General features: G+C 39.4%; 2 protein-coding genes across 4 annotated transcripts in view; one reads left to right on the top strand and one right to left on the bottom strand.

Annotated features, from left to right (window-relative positions):
• Window positions 1-11,239, top strand: part of TMEM86A (transmembrane protein 86A) — a 42,410-nt gene extending 31,171 nt beyond the window's left edge. The window contains exons 3-4 of one of the 2 annotated variants that reach the window (XR_015740796.1): window positions 1,892-3,352; window positions 5,702-11,239. Coding sequence is in view for 1 of the 2 variants with exons in the window: in XM_026706532.2 (XP_026562317.1) it covers window positions 1,892-2,319 (428 nt within the window). In the remaining variant the exon portion in view is untranslated. Of the gene's footprint in view, window positions 1-1,891 lie in introns of both variants that reach the window. The other variant, XM_026706532.2, reaches the window with a different exon arrangement.
• A 5,730-nt stretch (window positions 11,240-16,969) lies between these two features.
• IGSF22 (immunoglobulin superfamily member 22) overlaps window positions 16,970-21,143 on the bottom strand; it is a 51,931-nt gene continuing 47,757 nt past the window's right edge. For both annotated transcript variants that reach the window (XM_026706531.2, XM_087920258.1), the window contains exons 21-23: window positions 20,529-20,828; window positions 18,446-18,772; window positions 16,970-17,299 (exon numbers count right to left, since the gene is read on the bottom strand). In XM_026706531.2, coding sequence (XP_026562316.2) covers window positions 17,232-17,299; window positions 18,446-18,772; window positions 20,529-20,828 — 695 coding nt within the window. In that variant the 3' untranslated portion in view covers window positions 16,970-17,231. The remainder of the gene's footprint in view (window positions 17,300-18,445; window positions 18,773-20,528; window positions 20,829-21,143) is intronic.

The raw sequence follows: 21,143 nt of genomic DNA, 5'->3' as shown, positions 1-21,143 counted from the left end.
TGGGGAAGATGCCCAGTTGCTGTCAAGGATAAATGAGTGGGAATCAACACCCAGTTTTGGTACCAGAACTGGAATTAGTCTGTTTCTGTGTGAAGCGTTAGTATACAACTAGAGATATGGGGAGCAGTAACAAGCGAATGAAGGACGCAGTGGCTAAGATGCTCAGCTTGTTGATCAGAAAGGTCAGCAGTTCGGCGGTTCGAACCCCTAGCACCACATAATATAGTGAGCTCCCATTACTTGTCCCAGCTTCTGCCAACCTAGCAGTTCAAAAGCATATAAAAATGCAATTAGAAAAAATAAGGACCACTTTGGTGAGAAGATAATAGCGTTCTATGCACCTTCGACCTTTAGTCATGCCGGCCACATGACCACAGAGACCTCTTCGGACAGCACTGGCTCTTCGACTTTGTAATGGAGATGAGCACTGCCTCCTAGAGCCGGAAATGATCAGCATGTATGTGTGAGGAGAACCTTTACCTTTTAACAAGCGACTGAGACAAGAAAATGTCATGTTGCTACATGGAGGGATGTCACTGCATGCCCTAACTTCTTTACCTTCAGTCCAATTACCCTGATTTGAGTTGCAGAATGGGGAGAAAGTGGATGAAGTGGCTCTTACAGGAATAGATCTATTGGATAGCGAGAGATCTTTCTTTTCTGTTGTCTGTTCCTTTTATTTTTTTGGTCCCATGATGAAATTCATAGTTTCATTGTAGTCTTTGTCATCCCTTTGCATCCTGAAGTAATTTTTCTAAATCACTCCTGCCCAAATGTTTAATTAATAAATCAAGAAACAAATTCATAATCACAATAGGTGTCAGGGATCTGTAGTATTTTTAGTTTGTCATGCATACATCCCGATTACCCTTGAAGAAACGAAGATGTGACTTTTTGTGAATCTTTTCTGGCAGGAGACATCGACTCTTTTTTTAAGAGTTACAGTTACAATATACATTTCCTACAATATACGTTCTCTAGTTTTCACCCCTTACAATAAATTTTGTAGATTTTTGTTGTAATCCCAGGTATTCTTTCAGTATCAGAATTAAGCCAGTCATCCCATCTCCAAATAGTTTTACCATGGTGCACTAGTGGTTGTATAGATGAGAACATCTGGGTCTGTGTCAGGCTCTCCTTGGCTAGCCAGGTGGAACAGTTTTCCAAAGACACAAACAATTCTGCCAACTGCTGGGTATTAAACATAACCTCTGTTTCTAATAAAATCATGATTCAGATTCTTGTACCTATTTTCCTACCCATGTGATGCAAAGGGCTAGAGGCCATTCTTCTTGGAGTGGGAGAGACAATTTCTATCTATTTCTTGTTTTAAAAAAAGCAGAACAGAATAAATATAAGGTATTTTCTTTTGACTGTGTGAGAATTTCTCTCTCAGTCTGAAATGGCATAGTCATTTTTACATTCTTTTTACTTACTGCAAAGTTGAAGCTGACATTTTCTATTCCACATTTTTTCATCCACACTGATGCAATTAGAATTTCAAGAAAATGTTGGACAGCCTTTTGTACAGAATGGCACTGGGCTGGAGATTAGATTAAAAGGCTTTCAAAGTCCCTTCCAGCCCCCATGATTCTATGATTTAGGAAGGCCATGTCTGGGTTTCAAAAGATCCAATAGTTACTAAAAGGCAGCAGCGTTACAATTTTTCTGTATCTCTAGGAGTTACCCTGGATTTTTTTAAGCTGACACCTGGTAACTCCAGACAGGGTTTTTTTTATAGAAAAGCTAAAACTTATTTCCATAGTTAGCACACAGCACACATGATTTTTCACTTGTAATTTTTGCTGAGCAATGTTCTGAAACTATAATTGTAAGCTATGTTAAGTATTTTATTCTCTACTAATTCAGAGCATTTGTTTTCTTTCCCCAGGCTTGTTGATGTTCGGTATTACACACATACTGTATTCCTCAGCATTTGGGATTAAACCTTGGGATCTGAAAGTTGGCCTTGGGATTGGCTTGGTGTCCAGCTTCTGCTACACCTTCCTGTATTCCTACCTTTCAGGCCCATTTACCTATTTGGTAGCTGTCTACGTTGCCTTAATTGGCTTCATGGGCTGGCGGGCTATGGCTGGTGTGCAGCTCTGCAACGACCTTTGGACTTGGACCAAGCTTTCTGCTTGCATCGGTTCTGTGCTTTTCATGGTATCTGACCTGACTATTGCGGTCAACAAATTCTGCTTTCCTGTCCCCTACTCAAGGGTCATTATCATGGCCACTTACTATGCGGCTCAAATGCTCATTGCACTTTCTGCAGTGGAAAGCAAGGATGAAGAAGTTTTCAGAAAGAGAAAATAAGAGACTGATGTCTGCACATACACCAGTTCTGTTGGGGATGCTACAGCTGCATGCATCCTGGAGGATGTTCCAGAATCTGTGACTGCAAATCTTGCTTCTTTGAAGCTTTTCTTTATAGTATTTGGACGGTCTTGTCTAGTCCTGTTGATTGGAGTATGGAACTCACAGTGGAGGCTTAGATGGTTTTAGAGAATTTACTTCCTGACCCTTGGAAACCTCTCTCTTAACACATTAGTATATTTGTATAATACAAAAACTGGTGCTGAACATTCCAGTGGGACAAAGCTCATTTCAGAACAATATTACTATTAAATAGGGTAGGCAATACACTGGAATTTAAGAGCTTTGCCTTCGACACAGAATGTGCAAAAATCACACAAAAAAGAGTCTCCATACTGCCTAAGCCCCTGTATTGCATACATTGCATTAGAACTGTGAGCCATTGTGAGTCTACACAAGAAATCTTTGGGACTTGAAAAATAATCACAGGATGTAGGAGCATTCATGTCAATCACTATGGGTAATGTAATGTATGCTGTCCTTGGGAGAAATCAGTTTAAATTCCAGATTCATGAAATCATGTATTTATAGGCCATGCATAGCCTTTTTTTTATTTTTTTGGTGAATGTGAATCCTGCGGAGCATCTGTTTTTCTGCAGATTTTAAAAGCAACAACAAAATGCAATGAACTTTCTCAGGCTGGTAGAGGTTGGAGGCAGGGAAAAATGTCGGGGGAAAAAAGGGTTTTAACAATAAAACAAGTCATGCTGTTCAGTGCATCAGCTCTTCCAAGGGAAAGCGTCCAATGTTATTAGTACTGAAACACTACGAAGGACACTTGGGCATTTTTAAGACACCAGCTGCTTTGTAGACATAATTGATTGGCCAAGAAAATCACCTCATTGTACAAGATTCCCAGCCTGTTTTCCTCTCCACAATCAGTGCCAGTATGTCTTGGAAGAGAATGCATACGCTGATACGCAAGAATCTGAGCATGATGTTGTGAAGAATGACTGTGAAATGGATTTCTAAGGTACATTTGCAATTCATCCTTCACCTGTGGATTATTTAAAGTGAGGCCAGTGGCTTCCAGGCAGTTGCTCTTCTTCTTTCTGTAGATGTGCACATCAATATTTCCCCATCCCGTCCAGCAAGCTGTAGACTTTGCAGGTGCCTTCGTGTCTCACTACAGCTGCAGCATGGATCATGCTGACAGGCACAGCCCGTCACCCAAGTGCTGAGAAACTTATCACTTCACCATGCTCCAGAGCCATTCATTTGCTCATTTTCTTCTGGCAACAATGAACGGTAATCAATCAACCTGGATGGGAAGTCCAGTTGCATGGTGGCGCATTCCCTGGTTTTGTGGCATCCAGCATATACAAAATGGGTTCTGTTGACTCACACTGCAACCATCAGTGTGAAATCCCTTGGGTCCACCCGCTTCTGGTTTTGCTCAGTGGCATTTTGGGGGACATGATTCCCCCTATATATTTTTCTTGTTACATTTTTTTCTTCTTCACCATCTGTTAATATATGATCATGTCAGTGTTTATTTCTCAACATTTTGGCTGCTTGATGCCATTCAGATTTGCTAGAAGGTCTGCAACACTCAGAATTCTTTGTCAGCATTAACAGCTGTAGGATCAGAGGAGTTGTAACACTCCCTGGAAGACACTAGGTTGGGGAAGATTGATGTAGAAAGTAGAGCAGGGGCCCCCAACCCTTGGGCCACGGCTCCATACCGGGTTGCGGCCCATTCAGAACCGGGCTGTGCAAGCGGTGGGCGTGCCTGCCCACGGTCAAAGCTCCACTTGTGCGAGAGGCAGGCACACTCGCTTGTGCGCAAAGCTCCATTTCTGTGGAACCAACCTCTCTCTCCCCTCCTCTGGCCACCGCCACCAGTCCACAAAGCTGGAAAGATTAGGGACCACTGATGTAGAGCATCTCGTTAGATTTCCCCCATCATATTATTTCAGGAGGATTCTCTTTCTGCTTGCAAAAGTAATTGTGTAGAAATGTAGCCATGGGAGTTATGTTTTGTATAATTTCTGTGCAAAATGTTCCTAGTAAATATTGTTGGGAATTTAAAACGATCGATATCGGAAGGCTGGTTCTCATTCAACAATCACTTGTTCAGCAGAATGAGCAGTATATATATATATATATATAGATATAATCAGTTCTTGAAGCTGCAGCTCTTGCAGCAATCCCCATAGTTATCTGATTGCGATCCAAGTACTTGGCAATCAGCTTGCAATGACAGTGTCGCAGCATCCCACAGTCCCTTGATTGCCATTTGTGACAGTCACTTCAGGCTTCTGACAAGCCAAGTCAATGGGGCAGCTAACTGGAGGTCATGAATGGCAGCCACATCACTCTGTTAACAGCATTATGATATTTGCTTGATAGTAACAAGAGCCAGAACTACTGTCAATCAGCAGCACAGTTAGGTGACATTGTTCTTTACAACTGCTTCACTTAGCGATGGGAATTCCCGTCCAAATTGTTGTTGTTAACCGAGAACTATCAGTACTGAAAATATTTCAGCTTGCTTGTATCGTCCATCCCCTTCACACAACTGTGTCCTGAAGTAATCCTAGACATCCAGCCCATAATCTAAGTGATCCCATGTTTCCCAGAGAGGCAAGTATACCCCAGACTTTAACCATGAAAATGGAAGAATACATTTTAATTACTTTCCGTAATTATTCCAGCAATACATTGCTGTCAGTTCAGGAAACTGGGAATTTTTGCCATGCTGTAAACGGACATTATCTTTACTTATTGTTTCATTATAGCAGCATGGTTTGCAGATAGCTGCCAAAACAGGTTTAATTTGCAGAAGGAATTATTCAAGGAACAATTCAAAATCAAACCATTCTGAAATCATTTTGTTCCTTTATCTCGTATTCAGAGAAGAGGGAACAAAAAGTAAAAGTGACATTCAGTTTACACTTAAATGAACCACAGAGTGATTTTTAGTGGCCATTGCTTGCTGATACTTCTCTCTGAGGAAAACCCTCTTTGATTTTATATTGGGGTAGATATCTGGCCAGATTTTAAATCAACACAGCAATAAGGGACATGACGATATCCAAATTTTCTAACTGCTTCTTTAAAAGTATAGAGCTCTCACTGCAGAGCTCTTCAGTGAACCAACCACAGGGGAACAAAAGGCTACTTAACGTGTATTTGTATTTCATGATTGATTTTTTTTTTCTTAAAAGAGTTCCCTGATTGTACAACTTTTTTTTTTAATGTACCTGATTATGATCTCTTCTGAATTAGGATATTTGACCTGGGACTGCTTAGGCAGCTGCTCATAAAACAAACTGATTCATATGTGACTTTGCCTTTGAATCTCTTTGGTACAGTTTAGATACACTCTTGTTAATGTGAAAAAGAAGAGGAAGAAGAAGAAAAGAAGAAGAAGGAAAGATGTGAGTGAATATGGATATACATGAGCAAAACATGGATATAAATTTTCTAATGGAAGCATTTTGCATCGTGTTCGTCTATGGGTGATTTTCTTGTACTATGCTCTTCCATAGTCTTTCAGTGTTTTATGAAATTGTCTTGTCCATCTGTTCTTCTGTAGTCCCATCTACTCTCTTAAGTCTAACACTGTTAAGTTGTCAAGTCTATTTATTTTGATCTATAGAATTCCAGAATTTTAAGAGAAACTAATGGGTGTAATAGTAAATGCATTCCAAAGCTGGTAGGGACCTAACATTTCATTTGCCACCGGAGCCTTGACAAAATGGCTAATTGATTTCAACATTTACACTCCTCACAAATGAAAATAATAATGTAAATATAAGAACTATTGTGGCAAAAGAAAGCAAAGATAATACCAATAGTGATGGGTGCCTTGGGTACAATCCCCTCAAAATCTGAAGCACCGCCAGTTAATTACAAAAGGCAGCGTTACTTGAAATAGTTTACATCCTGTGACAATACTTTTAATATCATTAATTAATAATATTTGCATAGCCCAGGTTTGGGGGAAGGACTCAATAGGAGAACAAAAATGCATATCCAGTCTAACTATCTGAATGACTGTGACCAAACATAATAATAGTAAGCATCTCTTTTGGAGATAGTTTTTCATATTGTCAAACACCTCATGCTATCAGAATGTTCTTCCTAATACTGAATTAAAGTCATCTTCCCCTGTAATTTAAGCATAGTAATTTTGCTCCTGAACAGCAGAGAACATGTTTGCTGCATCAACCCTGTGCCAATCCTTTGAATGTTTAAAGATAGCTATCATATTCACCAACCTTTCTTTGCCAGGTATGGCTGCCAGCCCTTAATTATCTTTGTCATCCTTCTCTGGTCTAGTTCGTTGATGGCTATCATACAGCCCAGACTTAATTAGTAGTGTTCAAGACAAGTATTGCTTTCAGAACTGCATTAAAGTTGTGGAATAAAAAAAGTACAGTAAAACTTCTGTTTATATAGAGGTTGAAATATTTAGGGTTTTTTTTTAAACAAGAGACGGCTTAAAATTTCTCAGCTTAATCTCATGCAGTAGAGAATTTTTCAGACCATCTACCTATAGACCATTTACCTATGTAGTAAATGACAAAAACATTTTTTTATTATCCCTAACTTCCTTACCCAGATGTGTTTTTTTTCCCAAACCATCATTGGCAGGCAATTTTTTTAGAGTTGCTGGAGATCCTTAACTAATTTTAGTAAGTACCATTTGTTTTAGAGAAAGCTCCTTCCACAATGACCATATGAGTTTTTTTAATTTCAATCTGTCACATTTTTTCATCTGAAAACATTTATGAAATACAGTGCTCGTAATACATTTTAAATGCTATATAGTTTACCAGCAGTACTTCCCAAGACTTCTACATATCCTATAAAATATGATATGTGTGTGTAAATTTGATTGAGAGGGTTTTTCTTAAAACATTGGATATGTTGGCTTAACATGTTCTCTAGGATTGTTGTGCTGTTCTTCAAAGATTCATCATAAAGGAATTGTTGGCTCAAAATGGAAATTATAAGTAGCTGTTAAGGTCTTCTGCTTTAAGGTATAATATATAAAATTCAACTGTGATATGGAAAAGTTGTTCTTGGGATAATCTGCCAGAAATATGAACAGGCATAAAATATGTAATTCTATCTTTTAAAAACACATTTTTTTATATTTAAAACTATTAAATATATGTAACAATCAGTTAAGTAATAGTGTTGAGTTGGAAAAAAATAGATTTATTTTTTGATGATACTTTTTAATTTTTCTATTAGTTTGGTTGGTTGTTTTCTAAGAACTGCTACGAGAACTGCTTTCACTGCATGAAGCCAAAACTCCCCACCCCCCCTGAAAACGATGCTGGAGACGGTATCCTGCGATACCAAATAAAGAATGATCGATTGGTAGGAAAACAGGGTGGGGAATTTTCCTGCAGTCTTTTGGGGATTTTCCCAGGGTCTGCTGCCTCTGTTTTTTCGGCAGAGCTCCAGGATGCCAAAGGGCCAGTCTTGTGACTAAAGCAGCTCTGGAACATTGGGACTGACTTTCCCACCAACATCAGCAAGCCACTATCAGTCAAAATTCATATTAGTGTTCCACAGGATTTAAAATTATGAGTTTGGTGGTCCCTGAGGTCCAAAAGGTTGGCGACCCCTGATTTAGCAAACTGTTATCTCAACTCGTCCACTCTCAGTATGAATTCTGTTCTGACCGTCACAGAAACCCTACACATCTGAAGTTTTTCGAAATTATCCCAATTTTGCAAAATATGTTTAACATAAATCAGCTTATCTTTTTGTTGGTGTTTCTTCTGGGGATAAAGGAATGGGACTATTTCAAAAAGGAGAATGTAGAATGTTCTTTCACATTTCATTCATATTTTCTATGCTTTAGGACTCAGAAAGCAGGTGATGATTACAACAGTCCTCAACTTATGACCACAATGGAGCCCAAGATTTATGTTACTAAGTGAGACATTCATTAAGTGAGACTTTCCCCATTTTATGACCTTTCTTACCATAGTTGTGAAGTGAATCATTGCAGTTGTTGAGTTAGTAACATGATTGTTAAGTGAATCCGGCTTGCCCATTTGGACTTTGCTTGTTGGAAGGTCACCAGATGTGATCCCATGATCTCAGGGGCACTGCAACCAGCATAAATATGAACCAGTTCCCAAGTATCTGAATTTTGATCACGTGACCACAACAATCATAATAAGTGTGAAAAATGGTGGTGAGTCACTTTTTTCAATGCCGTTGTAACTTTGAGCGGTCACTAAATGAACTGTTATAAGTCGAGGACTACCTGTATAGTTCCTGTGTTCCTTCAAGTTATTGGAAAGATGCTCCCCTTCTTAGAACACAGTGGAAACGCGGGTCACGAACGCTCCTGTTAGCGATTGAATCGGGTGGTGAACAAAAAATCTATCCGATTTTTGAATCGGGTATCCGATTTTTGAATCGGGTGGCGAACAAAATCGGCACAAAAAGATTCCCTTCCCGCGCCAATTTCCCCTCTGGTGCCATATTTTTTACTGCGTGAATGCACAGTCAGTTGTGCTTCCGGACACGACCACATCAGGTCGCGACCAGAGTCCGGGAATGGATTATGGTCGTGACCTGAGACTCCACTGTATATGCATATGTCTGAGAAAGAAAGTAACTGAATGAGAGAAAAAAGGCATCAATCTAATGTAGGAAAAATGCACTGCATTCACGCGGATGTCTTTTATTGTGCTACTGAATTAACCAATTTTCTGGGCTCTGTTGCATTAAATCCTAAAGAGGGTGGGTTCTCAAGACATAATAAGCCACAAAAAGCCTGACTAAAGTTCATACTAAGGTTGGTGTTTTATGCAAATGAACTATGAATTATTTGCCACATCTTTCTATAAGGATCTTCTGTAGACACCACCTTTGCAAGGTCAGCATCTCTCTTCCTTTCTCCTCATTAGATTATCTTAACTACCTAAAAGTGTGTCTGCTCAGAAATAGATTTGCTTCTGGATACATGGAAGGGATCTTTTAAAATTTAGAAAGATTAAGAAAAGTGAATAAAATAAATGGAAGGAGCACATCTGATGGTACAGGTAGATAAAGAAATTGTGTAGAATGTTAAGAAGATTTTCTTTGAGGGAAAATCACCCCATTATTTCTTCTGAACCAAAAGAGAGAAAAAAGCAGAACACAAACACATTTTGAGATTACTATGATAAACTCCGATGAGGAAGAGAAAAACCTGGAGCTTTGAATATCAGATATGCTGTTTCAGTCTGGAACGTTTGATCCTTCCCTCCTTGCAGAAACACTTCAGATTTGTTTGTGGGAATTGCAATACACATCACTGGATGCAGTTCCTTGAAAGGAACTTAGGAGAAGATAGCAATGTTGATAAATTGTAGTGGCATTTGCAGCACAGATAAAAATAATCCTTGTCAAACTGGGAAAAGATCCTTGACTTTAATAAAAGATTCCTGAATTGCAGTTGTATGGATCCTAAAGCTCCACAGAATATATTAGATTATTCCTTTAAAGCAGTGGCCCCCAACCTTTTTTGTGCCACGGCCCGGTACTGGCATCACAAAATGATCCGCGGCCTGGTACCGGCATCACAAAATGATCCGCGGCCCGGTACCGGCATCAGCATGCATGGCAAGGCAAGGTGAGCCGAGCGACCAGCCAGCCAGCCATCCCCCGCTTCTCCCCGCCACCTTCAACTCCACCTTTGTACCTTTGTTGATGGGCTTTGCTTCGGGACGGTCGCTCGGCTCGCCTTGCCTTGGGTGCTGAAAGAATCCTCGCGCCTTAGTTTTGTTCAAAGCCCCCCCCCTTTGATGAAACTAAGGCGCGAGGATTCCTTCAGGACCCAAACACAGCTTTCCAACCGGAAAAGCTCACCCAGAAGCACTTTCTCATCAAACAAGATGGCGGCGCCCAGCAAACCGGTGGCCCAGTAGGAAATGTTCCACGGACTGGTACCAGTCCGCGGCCCGGTGGTTGGGGACCCCTGTTTTAAAGGACCTGAACTGAGAAAGGAAATTCTCACATCCCCTTCCTATCCTGTAGAAGCCATTCTCCTGTCTCTTCCTCCAGCTTTCTTCATAGTGTCAGAGCTCAGAGAGTTGACAGGAAAGATTGAGACAGATCAGGTTGCTTGTAGGAGCAGATTAGTGGACACAAACCATTCAGGGGGACCATACCCTTTCCACCTTTCAACACACCTCAACCCAGAGTAATAAGTAGACCAGCTCTGGAAGTCACCAAAATGTTCTTCCTCCTTTTATTAATGTTCTTTTCAAAGGGAAGATAATTCTTCATCTCTTTTTGCATGTCTGTTCTTCCTGGACCGTTAAGGTGCAGGGACTGTCAGAGCCTCTGATGTCAGAGCCTGCCAAACCCTGCCACACTTCCCGAGTTCTGTTTTCATTTAGAGGAAACGGTCTCACTGCAAGAACATCTTTGCCTTTCTGAATTACAACGCTTGCCTGTCTACTTCGCAGAAGTAATATAAGAAATGTGTGGTCATTTTTCTTCAAAATGGAAGTCATGTATGTAAGCACATGCGTATTCCTATAGGCAGCATTCAACTCATGTTTTAGAGTTCGCACAACTGTTTTAAAGAATGCTATGTTGTTATCAAGCAACATTTTTTTAAAAAATGTGAATGCAGCGGCCAGCATTTTTAAGTACTATTTATCTGTACTGAAAGTAACAGAATGCAGGAAAGAAAGAAAAGATCTTGGATTTTAATTTGGGATCATTCAAATAATCCCAATTTATTGAAAATGTTTGCAAATGTTGCTATATAATTAATATAAATACCTTATGCTGTAAAATGACATTTTGGTTTGTAAATGAGAAGGATTTAATATTGTCAAACTTTGCATAAAGTGTGTGTGTGTATTAATATTAAAACTTGGTCTCTCCATTTTGTTGCAGTCAATTAGAATAGAATAGAATAGAATCACAATCTTGCTAAATCCCTTTCTAAATCAAATTAACATTTAACTGAATTGCCCAGTTTTCTCTGCATCGCCATCATAATGAAAGAACACAATCAGGTGAAGGCCTTTATCCACTTTGCATAAGGCATCCTTTGATTGTGTTAACAAGAGTAATAAGGCCATTCCCAAAGCGGATGAAAAACAAATCCTATTTTTGTGCCAGTCTTCACAGAAGATGCAGTTTAGGACAACAGTGGTACTACTATGCTATAAAATATTTTCAATAAATATGGGAAATATAGAGCTAAACATGGGCTGTTTGAAATGTTACATAAAGTTATTGGCAAAGGTATATCCAATCCCCTTTCTGTGATTTGTGGATCTCTTTGAATAGATACATTTGCCAGCATGTGCTTTTTCTATCCACATCTTATGCTTTTAGGTGTACATTTAAAATATCTTTGATGTGCCTCATGGAAAAGCAAAAGCAGTGAAGTGTTGACAATCAAAGACATTTATTATGGCATCTGCTACTATAGACAGGCTCACTTTCTCAGATGCGAAAATTTTCATTTGAGAAAAGTGGATATTCTCAAATAGAATTGATCCAATGAAATGACTGTCAAAAAGGCCTTCATGCCTCTAACACAGGCGTGTCAAGCTCCCGATGTCACATCGTCACGTGGCGTATCACAACTTTTTTCCACTGTGCTAAACCAAGGGTGGGCGTGGCCAGTGCATGACACATCTGGCCCACGAGCCGCGAGTTTGATACCCCTGCTCTTAACACATACAACTACTTCTCTGAGTTGGGTCCAAAGATGATACATGCAGGACTGAGAACAATTCACGAGACAAGAATAAGTGGCCAAAGACAAGAATGCATCTGGGTTTTCTATTCCCATGTATTTTGACCTGTTGTGTATTAGCTGTTGCAATACTTCCATCTACAGTATATTTCCCAATATGTTTCTGAAAAGATTATAAATTAGGAGCTGGTTTATACTCTGGTACATAGTAGAAAAAAACTAGATACCATTGAATTTAACTCCTCAAATCAAGTTCAGAGAAGGGACAGTGATTTGTATTCTTCCACTGTAACATATTTTCAGATGAATTATGCTTATATTAGTAATTTGCCAGTTATTGGCAACCCCCTACTCCATCCCATTCAATTCTCTGAGATGAAAGACATAAAAAAAGGAATAGAGTGATTTTGGAAAACCGACGATGCTGAAAAAAGCATTTTCCTTACTGTATAACATAGTTAATGCAGTTATCAGAATGGCATTATATTAGCTATGATCATGAAAAAAAGGGAGCAGATGTGAGGATTTTCCTAACATAATCTCTTGCTGTTGGTTTGAGGTGTGAAATATTTTAGGATTGATATATATATATATATTCAAAGTTTTGGGGAATTCTGTCTAGAGATACCACGCAGAACCTTCAATAATGCCTTTTTCTTTTAGACATTTCAATGGTTTAAAAATATGGGGGGAACTCAGTTACTATACAAAAGCAGTCCTGGAATAAAATGAAATAATGAGGGAAAACTTAGCAAATAATTAGAGATTTGCAAAAACAAGCTCGTACCATTTTTTCCTTTTCTATTGGAGGTCTATTTATGGTGTTTAACAGTCAGCAACTCTACAAATTGAATGCTGGCTTCCATTTAATATTATGTGATATGAGCCAGACTCTGATAATGTCTATTGCATTGCAAATTATTCTTTTTTTCACTAATCAACAATGATTTCACCACTATACAAAACCAGGACAAATCCTGTTAGATTTCTAGCAATTATTTCTTTAGAAATCTAGGGCAATGGATCTGTGGATAATAACTGCAAAGATACTTACGTTAAGATAAACTCTGAAGCAAAAACAATACAAATTTTTCTTTTGTGTTTAGTTTAATTTCTTTTAATTTTCAGTTCCAAGAATGTTCGGTTGTGTGTACATTTGTGTAAGTACAATGTATATGTGGGTGTATATATACGTATATATATATAGTATTCAGCTTTGTTTGGGTATTTTCCCACGTCATTATAGTTGTGCTTTTAAAGTTGTAGCAACGTTTTGGCAGAATCTCATCTGCCATCATCAGGCTTCTGTATTGTGTTCGTATATATATATATGTATATATATATGTATGTGTGTGTGTGTGTGTATATATAAGTTTTCGTGGGTACTTACATGTATGGTATTCAGCTTTGTTCGGGTATTTTCCCACATCATTGTAGTTGTGCTTTTAAAGTTGTAGCAACGTTTCAGCAGAATCTCATCTGCCATCATCAGGCTTCTGTATAGTGTTCATCTGGTGATGAACACAATACAGAAGCCTGATGATGGCAGATGAGATTCTGCCGAAATGCTACAACTTTAAAAGCACAACTACAATGACGTGGGAACCAGAAGGACAATGTGTAGTGCATTATTCGGTAATTCTTGATAAAATAGAAGGCAAGGGAAGTCCATCTTTCATATAGACATACATTTGGTGAGGAAGTGTGGAAACCTAACTATACTTATCCTGGTGAAGAGTAGATTAAAGAATAACAGCGTAATTTATTAGGATGCCAGGCAGAAAATGTATTTACAGTATATTCTGTTGCTTCAGAGAGGTGTATGGAATGAATGGATGAGAAATTAAAGGAAATCATATGGTGTCCTAACACTGGGAATGGTTTGTCCTGTTCTAATAAACCAGTGGATTGGAGTTTTGGGAATATTACATTAGTGTCTCGTTATGTTAAGATGTAATTAATGCAAGAGTTTACTTGCATATTGGGCACTCTATAGAATATGTTGCAAGGTTTAAGTTGCCAATTAAAATATTTTCCAGTATCAGATTAAAAAATGGTCTTACTCACTGTTGAGAACAGGAAGTTATTCGAAAGGCTGTAATTATAAACTATCTCTGCTGGATAGAAAGGTCTAATGCCTGACCCACAGGTTCCAGGTTTGGCTGTTACATTTCCCCAGTTATGTAGAGGGTTATATTCAGTTCTTTCCTCCATGAACACAATTGTGATGGTTGAACCCAACAACCTGTTGTTCCTTTTGTGCACCCTGAACTACCTCCACACTCAACTTGCCAATATTAAAGGGAGAAGCATGAGAACAAAGTCTTGCATCTGCCAGCTTCTTCTATTACCAAATGATGGGATTAGGCAGTCATAGTGGTACACAGCTGGCTCATGGCTGTCTTATCTCTTTCTCTTTTGATAACATGCTTCATCTTTTCCAAGCAGCATATAAATGTATGAACATATCAGAGGTGGTATTCAGTAGGTTCTGACCAGTTCTGGAGAACCGGTAGCGGAAATTTTGAGTAATTGGAAGAACCAGCAAATGCCACCTCTGACTGGCCCTGCCTCCATCTATTCTCTGGCTCCCGAGTCCCAGCTGATCGGCTGGGTCTTCTTTTGTTGCCCTGCACAGGAGAACGGAGCTGGAAAGCAGATTAGTGGGTGGGGAGGGAATGGGGATTTTGCAGTAACCTTCCCCTGCCATGCCCACTAAGCCATAACCACCACGCCACGCCCACAAAACTAGTAGTAAAAAAAATTTGAATCCCATCACTGGAACATACAAATCAGGATTACTGTGTAAATGTAGGAAGTGATTTGAAGAGTTTTAAAATGCACAAAAAGTTCTGAATTTGTATTACGTGAAGTAGGCTTATTTAATATGAAGCACCTCACCTGTGGTATTTTAAATGAAGAATTGACTGGCATCAGTTATTGATGATGATGTCCTGCCTGAGCCATTGTAACAATGGTCCAGGAAATGTGAGAAAACCAGCATTGGAAGAACTGTAGTGGCAGTGGTTAGAATGCAGTTCTGCAGGCTGCTTCTGCTGACTGCTGGCTGCCAGTAGTTCAGCAGTTCAATTCTCAACCGGCTCAAGGTTGACTCAGCTTTCCATCCTTCTGAGGTTGGTAAAATGAGGACCCAGATTGTTGGGGGCAAAAGGCTGACTCTGTAAACCACTTATAGAGGGCTGTAAAGCTCTGTGAAGTGGTATATAAGTCTAAGCGCCATTGCCATTCTGCCTTTTGCAGGTATAAATTATACAGCATATCCCTTCCAAGGCAATGTATACCATCCTTCAGATACCCATAACAACAGCTGTGCAACAGTTCAGTTCCTTAGGGCCTTTTCTATTTTTATACATGTATATGGATATAATATGGTTACATTTGTTCTTATTCTCCAGTTTATATAGTGCTATGGAAATATTTTTTAAAAATCAATTATTTGTCCGTAGCTTAATGCATGATGAATTGAATTGGACTTGGGAGTTATAAACTGAGTCCTGGGGTTTTTTATTATAGCAATATTAAACATTGGCAAATCTATTCATAAGTTGGTGAACACTTGGTAATTATAGTTACAGTTGCTTGAAATCATTATCAATATTTTTAAAAAAGTGCTTAACATACAGTACTTTAAATTGAAGTACACTTTCTCTGCAAAATTAGTGATACTAAGTTATGCTAACCCTTTAAGTTCTGCCTTAACTAGATTTCACAAAAAATGACTTTTTAAAAAATGAATCCTTTTATTTTTCATCTTCCATATAGCATTATCTGCATCTTTATCAGATACTCTGAGGATTCTCTCTTCTGATATCAGAATGCGACAACTTGCCACAGCCAACTTGCTATGGCCACCTCACAGTGAAAATTCACTGTGGCCAACTCACCATAGCCAACTCACTGCAGAACAGTTCACCACAGGACAATTTATCAATTCAGTTTAATTATTTAAAATAGATAAAAATGGCTCTATTTTTTGTCATTCAGACTTCATTCTGTCCTCCTTTTGCATCTTTTCTTTTAACTATTCTATTCCGCCATTTCTTTGATATCAGTGTAACTCTTGCCCTGCAGTGAGTTGTCCTGCAGCGAATTGGCCCTGGTGAGTTGTCCCATGACAAGTTGGCTGTGGTGAGTTGGCCACAGTGAATTTTCATAGACCCTTCTCATATGCCTACCAATTGGACAGTTCCTTTGCTGTGGTGGAGACACTTTATGAGGGGTTTTCTGTCTAACGTCTACTTTTGAATTGGTAGCTTCAAAACCTTGGAAAAAATATAATATGATACTAGAGCCATTTACTCATGGTAGTAAGTTTCCTTTAATTTAACTTTTCTACAGTCTTGAAGTTGAAATGCTTTATTTTTATGTTGGCTTTCTGGTTTACTGCTGCCACATTTTTATACCGATTGTTATAGTAAGCTTTAATAGCAGTTAAAGGATTTTATACAGGTCATGTTTAAGATATTGGATTTATAGGTTAGATGTATATTATGTCACACGCTTAAATATAGCACCTTTCCATAATAAGAAAAGACCCATAAAAGCATGCTGGCAGTTGATACTTTGAAGATAATTCCAAAAGGCACTTCGACCTAAACGTTCTACTTTAACTGGATAAGCTCTTTAGCATTTATTGCTATGTGTACTTTACCAACTTGACATTGAAATTCTAGATGGAGTTGAAATGGCCATTCTTCTATTCCATTAGACGATTGCCAAATATTGTTAACAAAGTGATCAATTGTGTGTGTGTGTGTGTGTGTGTATGTGCATACCGTAGCATTATATAATAACATGACCTGATGCAAGCTTCTAGTAAGGAAATGACTGGTGGGTTGTAGGATTTAGGTAAATGAGAAAAGAAATAGAATGAAGGCACAAAAGTATATTTATCTCATTTTAATTTTTCTTTTTAAGTAAGCGCCATGTATTATTAATTATAACTAAAATAATCCACATCTTCTTAGTCGTCTGATGGCAAATCTATTGTCCCTATGACAGCCTGACTACCAGCATCATATTTGCATTACAAGACTACTAATAATTATACAGTCCCAAAGAGCTCAAACCACGAACAACCCAAAACAGTCTGAATGATGCTGAACCATGCTTGAAATTTGTATTTGGTGAAGTATGTGGTTCAACTTCACATGAGATGTTTTGATTTCTGCAGGCTGCCAATAACTGTGTCCAAAAGGCTTCTATCATCTTTTTCTAAAAGAGAAAGAATAAAAAATGTGAACAGATGCTGCATTATTGAATGTTGCCACCCTGAATCATTTTTTGTGATATGGGCAGCTGTACAAATTTGATAAATAAATAGAAAGTTTATTACTGAACTGCAGGGAAATTCTGTTCATAGTCAAATTCTCAAGGCATTTGTTTCTTATTCTTAAGGTCAGTACTTGATAATAGGGTGGGGGGTGGAGGAAATTTAAAAAAATAATTGCACGTAATAGCTAACTTCCTGGCTTGCAAGAATTGTATGTGTTCAATAACTTTCTAAAAAACAAAAAGTAAAAGGACCACCCACAGAAAGGGATAAGGGAAACCAGAACTTTTGTGGATCCCGAAGAACTGAACCTGAATATTTCCTCATTGGGTGGGAGGTTTAGATAGGCACTGGCTGAAGCAGTGACTACATGCAACAATGAAACTGAATGAAATAGGCTTCTCTCTTAGATCTCAGTGCGTTACTACCTTCAAACCCCTTTCTTCTTCTGTAACTAAGTATACTAACACCCAAGATGTCAACTTTGACACCTCTCCCCTGATACTAGGTGACTCAAGGCCTTTATCAAGGGCTTTATACCATTCCAAGAAAAGTCCTTTGATGCCATTCCTTAAATTCATGATACAAAAACGTCACAATTTTTGTATTAAATGATCTGCAGCCTCATCAAAATTTTGAAATTTCCCAAGTTTGAGACTAGTTGTGGCCAACTCTCTGTCAGAAGGGGGAAAAAATATTCAAGTTCTTTCCCTAAACTAGTACAAATAGTATCAGCTTCAGTAGAAGTAATTTCGTGAGAGAAATTATATCATATCTGATTATGGTTACTTTTTTTTCTTTTTTTGTAGCATCAAGTCAGACTTGATTCTAGGCAATTGTCTGCATTGGTCCCTGCAGTTTTCTTGACTGGGTTTTTGGAAAGTAGATTGCCATTGCCTCATTCTTAGGGCTGAAAGTATGTGATTGGCCTAAAGTCACACAGCTGACTAGAACACACAGTCTCCCGGTTTCTATCCTGATGCCTTAATTACTGCAGCAAACTGGCTCCCTTCTGAGGGAGAACGTATTAAATTGAATGGGATAGAACCAATATCTTCAACCTATGCCAAAGAGGAGAGAGAACTTACCATAGACTGTCAAGGTACAACTGCATTTTTCTTCCCCAAGCGCATTCTCAATTAGTATGGAGTATTCACCGCTATCCTTGGCAGTGCATGTGGGAATCATCAGTGTACAGACACCACTCGTTGAATTGTACCAGAATTTGGAATGGGCTGTGATATTGACTTCGCCCTTGTACAATGTAACCGTTGGGCGGGGGTTTCCTAAGAAAGCACAGCTCATGGTACAGTCATGACCTCGGCACACTAGGTGGTTCTTCAGACGCATTATAAAATGCGGGGCATGGCTCCAGTCCCGCTCAGGGTACTCCTTCATCTTGGCATGGAAAAGGTCTGTCAATAAAACAATGCGATTGATTATGGGCTCCGAAAGAGAGTTCGTTTCATCAGCCTTATCCCTGTTTGTGTACATCTCTTCTATATATTGACAGGAACACTATGGCAAAAATCAATCCTCCAGTTTCCTGAAAGATTTTTTTTCCCCCCTTATAAACCAGACTTTATTTTTAGGTTGCTTTAGAATTACTTATTTGTTAAACTCATTTCCCACCTTTCTTCCAGGTATACAAAATGACGCAAACAGATTTTTTTAAAAAATTTTTTTAAACAGATTGTTTTCATATAATTGGAGAAATAGCAGGAGGAATGAAGGAGGAATGAGAGAGGATGTAGAAAATAAAGGCCAACATGGTTCTGATGGCGCTAGGGCTGTGACTCATAAGTTGGGAGAGTGGTTCCAACAGATCTCAGGAACAACAACAGAATTCTCTGTTCAGCAGAGTGCAGGGTAGAACAGTGGCCCCCTATCAGAGACCAGTTCCGTGGAGAGAGGTTTTCCCGGTGGGCTAGAGGGGTGTGTGGCTTCATGTGCTGCCTGCTTCCCGTGAATGGGGCTTCGCTTGTTTGCATAGCCCGGTTTCTGGCATGCTATGGCCCAGTGCTGGTCCACAGATCAGGGATTGGGGAGCAGTGGTGTAGAGAACAGATAAGACCCTATGCAGAACTCTCAAAGGCCCCAAGATTGAGGAAGATACATACTGCCTAAAGGTCAATGGTGGGATTCAATTTTTTTTTACTACCAGTTCTGTGGGCATGGCTTGGTGGGTGTGGCAGGGGAAGGATACTGTAAAATCTCGTCAGAAGTGGTATTTGCCAGTTCTCTGAACTACTCAAAATTTCTGCTACCAGTTCTCCAGAACTGGTCAGAACCTGCTGAATACCACCTCTGCCAAAAGTGTGAAAATGGATTTTTTATACACCTCCACCAGGTGTCAGCAACCCGTGGCTCTGGAGCCGCATGCAGCTCTTTGAGCCCTCTACTGTGGCTGCCTGTTGGGTGATCCCATCACTGGCTGGCCCCACCCCTCGTCCTCCCCTGCCCTTCCAGTCACTCCTCACCTGGACAGAGAAGGTAAAACACAAAAAACAGAAATGAGAGGGAGAGAGGAAGAGAGAAAGAGAGCCATTTCCCACAGAAAACACCGAGAGCCACAAAACCTTGGTAGGAGTGGCGGGGGGGTCATGTGACTGGGTGGGAGTGACATTGAGTTGGCCAAGCCTACCCAGGTTTTGTGGCTCCCAATGTTTTCTGTGGGAAATGGGTCCAAATGACTCTTTGAATGTTTAAGGTTGTGGACCCCTGACCTACACACACACACTTGATCAAGTCAAATTTTCCCCACAGCTACAACCCAGCTGTCAAAGCCTAAGGCAGCCATAGAATTCACCATCTGCTTTTTATGCCAGCAGCTTCGCCACTACATCAGATTTGGCTCTCTTATATAGCCATCCTTCTCAGCAAGGACTAGACAGTTGTTCTCACTGTTCCTGTTTGGGTGAAAGAGAGTGACTGATCGAAACTCTAAAAGTTGCCCCTTTTTAAATAAAAAATTAAATATTTACATAAATATTTACAATATTTACATACAAGCCATGCCTAGCCAGTCACGTGACCACCAAGCCACACCCAGCCAGCAAGCCATGCCCACCCAGTCACATGACCAACAAGCCACACCCACAAATTAGGTCATACCCACAGAACCGGTTGTTAAGAAATTTGAATCCCACCCCTGGAGACATCCATACTTACCTATATCTTTATCGATATGCCAGGAATCTTTTGAATCCAAAGGATCACTGTCACCGATGTCATTGCGGGCAATCACCCGGAAGAAATATTTCCTGCCAGGAAGCAGACCAGTAACAGTATACTTGTTATTGTACACTCTTTCCTCTGCAGTGAACCAAGTGGCAGTGCTGGTGTCACGTTTTAGAATGACATAATGGGCATTGTCATCCTCCTTCACATCTGGAGAATGATCCCACTTTAGTGTTACAGTGTTTGGCACTTCTTCGTAGAGGTTCAGATTAGTAGGTGGCCTTGGGAAGTCTAAGGTAGAAATACAAAAAGGAGAACCAGAGTTTCTTTTCTCTTTCTAGTCATTCATCAGTTAGTCCCTGGCAATAATTATAAGACAATTTTTCTTATTTATTTCTTGAATTTATTTGCCGCCTGTCTCATTGTGAGGTGACTCTGGGCAGCTTACAACATTAAATCCTTGTTTTTTTAAAATATATCTTTGATGACCTGGCTTTGAGATATTAAGCCGTAAAGAGTGGCAAATTGTCCAAAACAAGCATTGTAATGTATACTGCCCTTCCCCGATTGGCTGACATTATGGGTGTTTTATACTGTTGGTCCATG

This window comes from Pseudonaja textilis, chromosome 1 (assembly GCF_049901715.1).
Source record: "Pseudonaja textilis isolate UNSWEBS1 chromosome 1, rPseTex1.2, whole genome shotgun sequence".
Classification (NCBI taxonomy): Eukaryota; Metazoa; Chordata; class Lepidosauria; order Squamata; family Elapidae; genus Pseudonaja; species Pseudonaja textilis.
The sequence above is the reverse complement of the archived record's forward strand: the minus strand, read 5'-3'. Positions and strand labels throughout refer to the sequence as shown.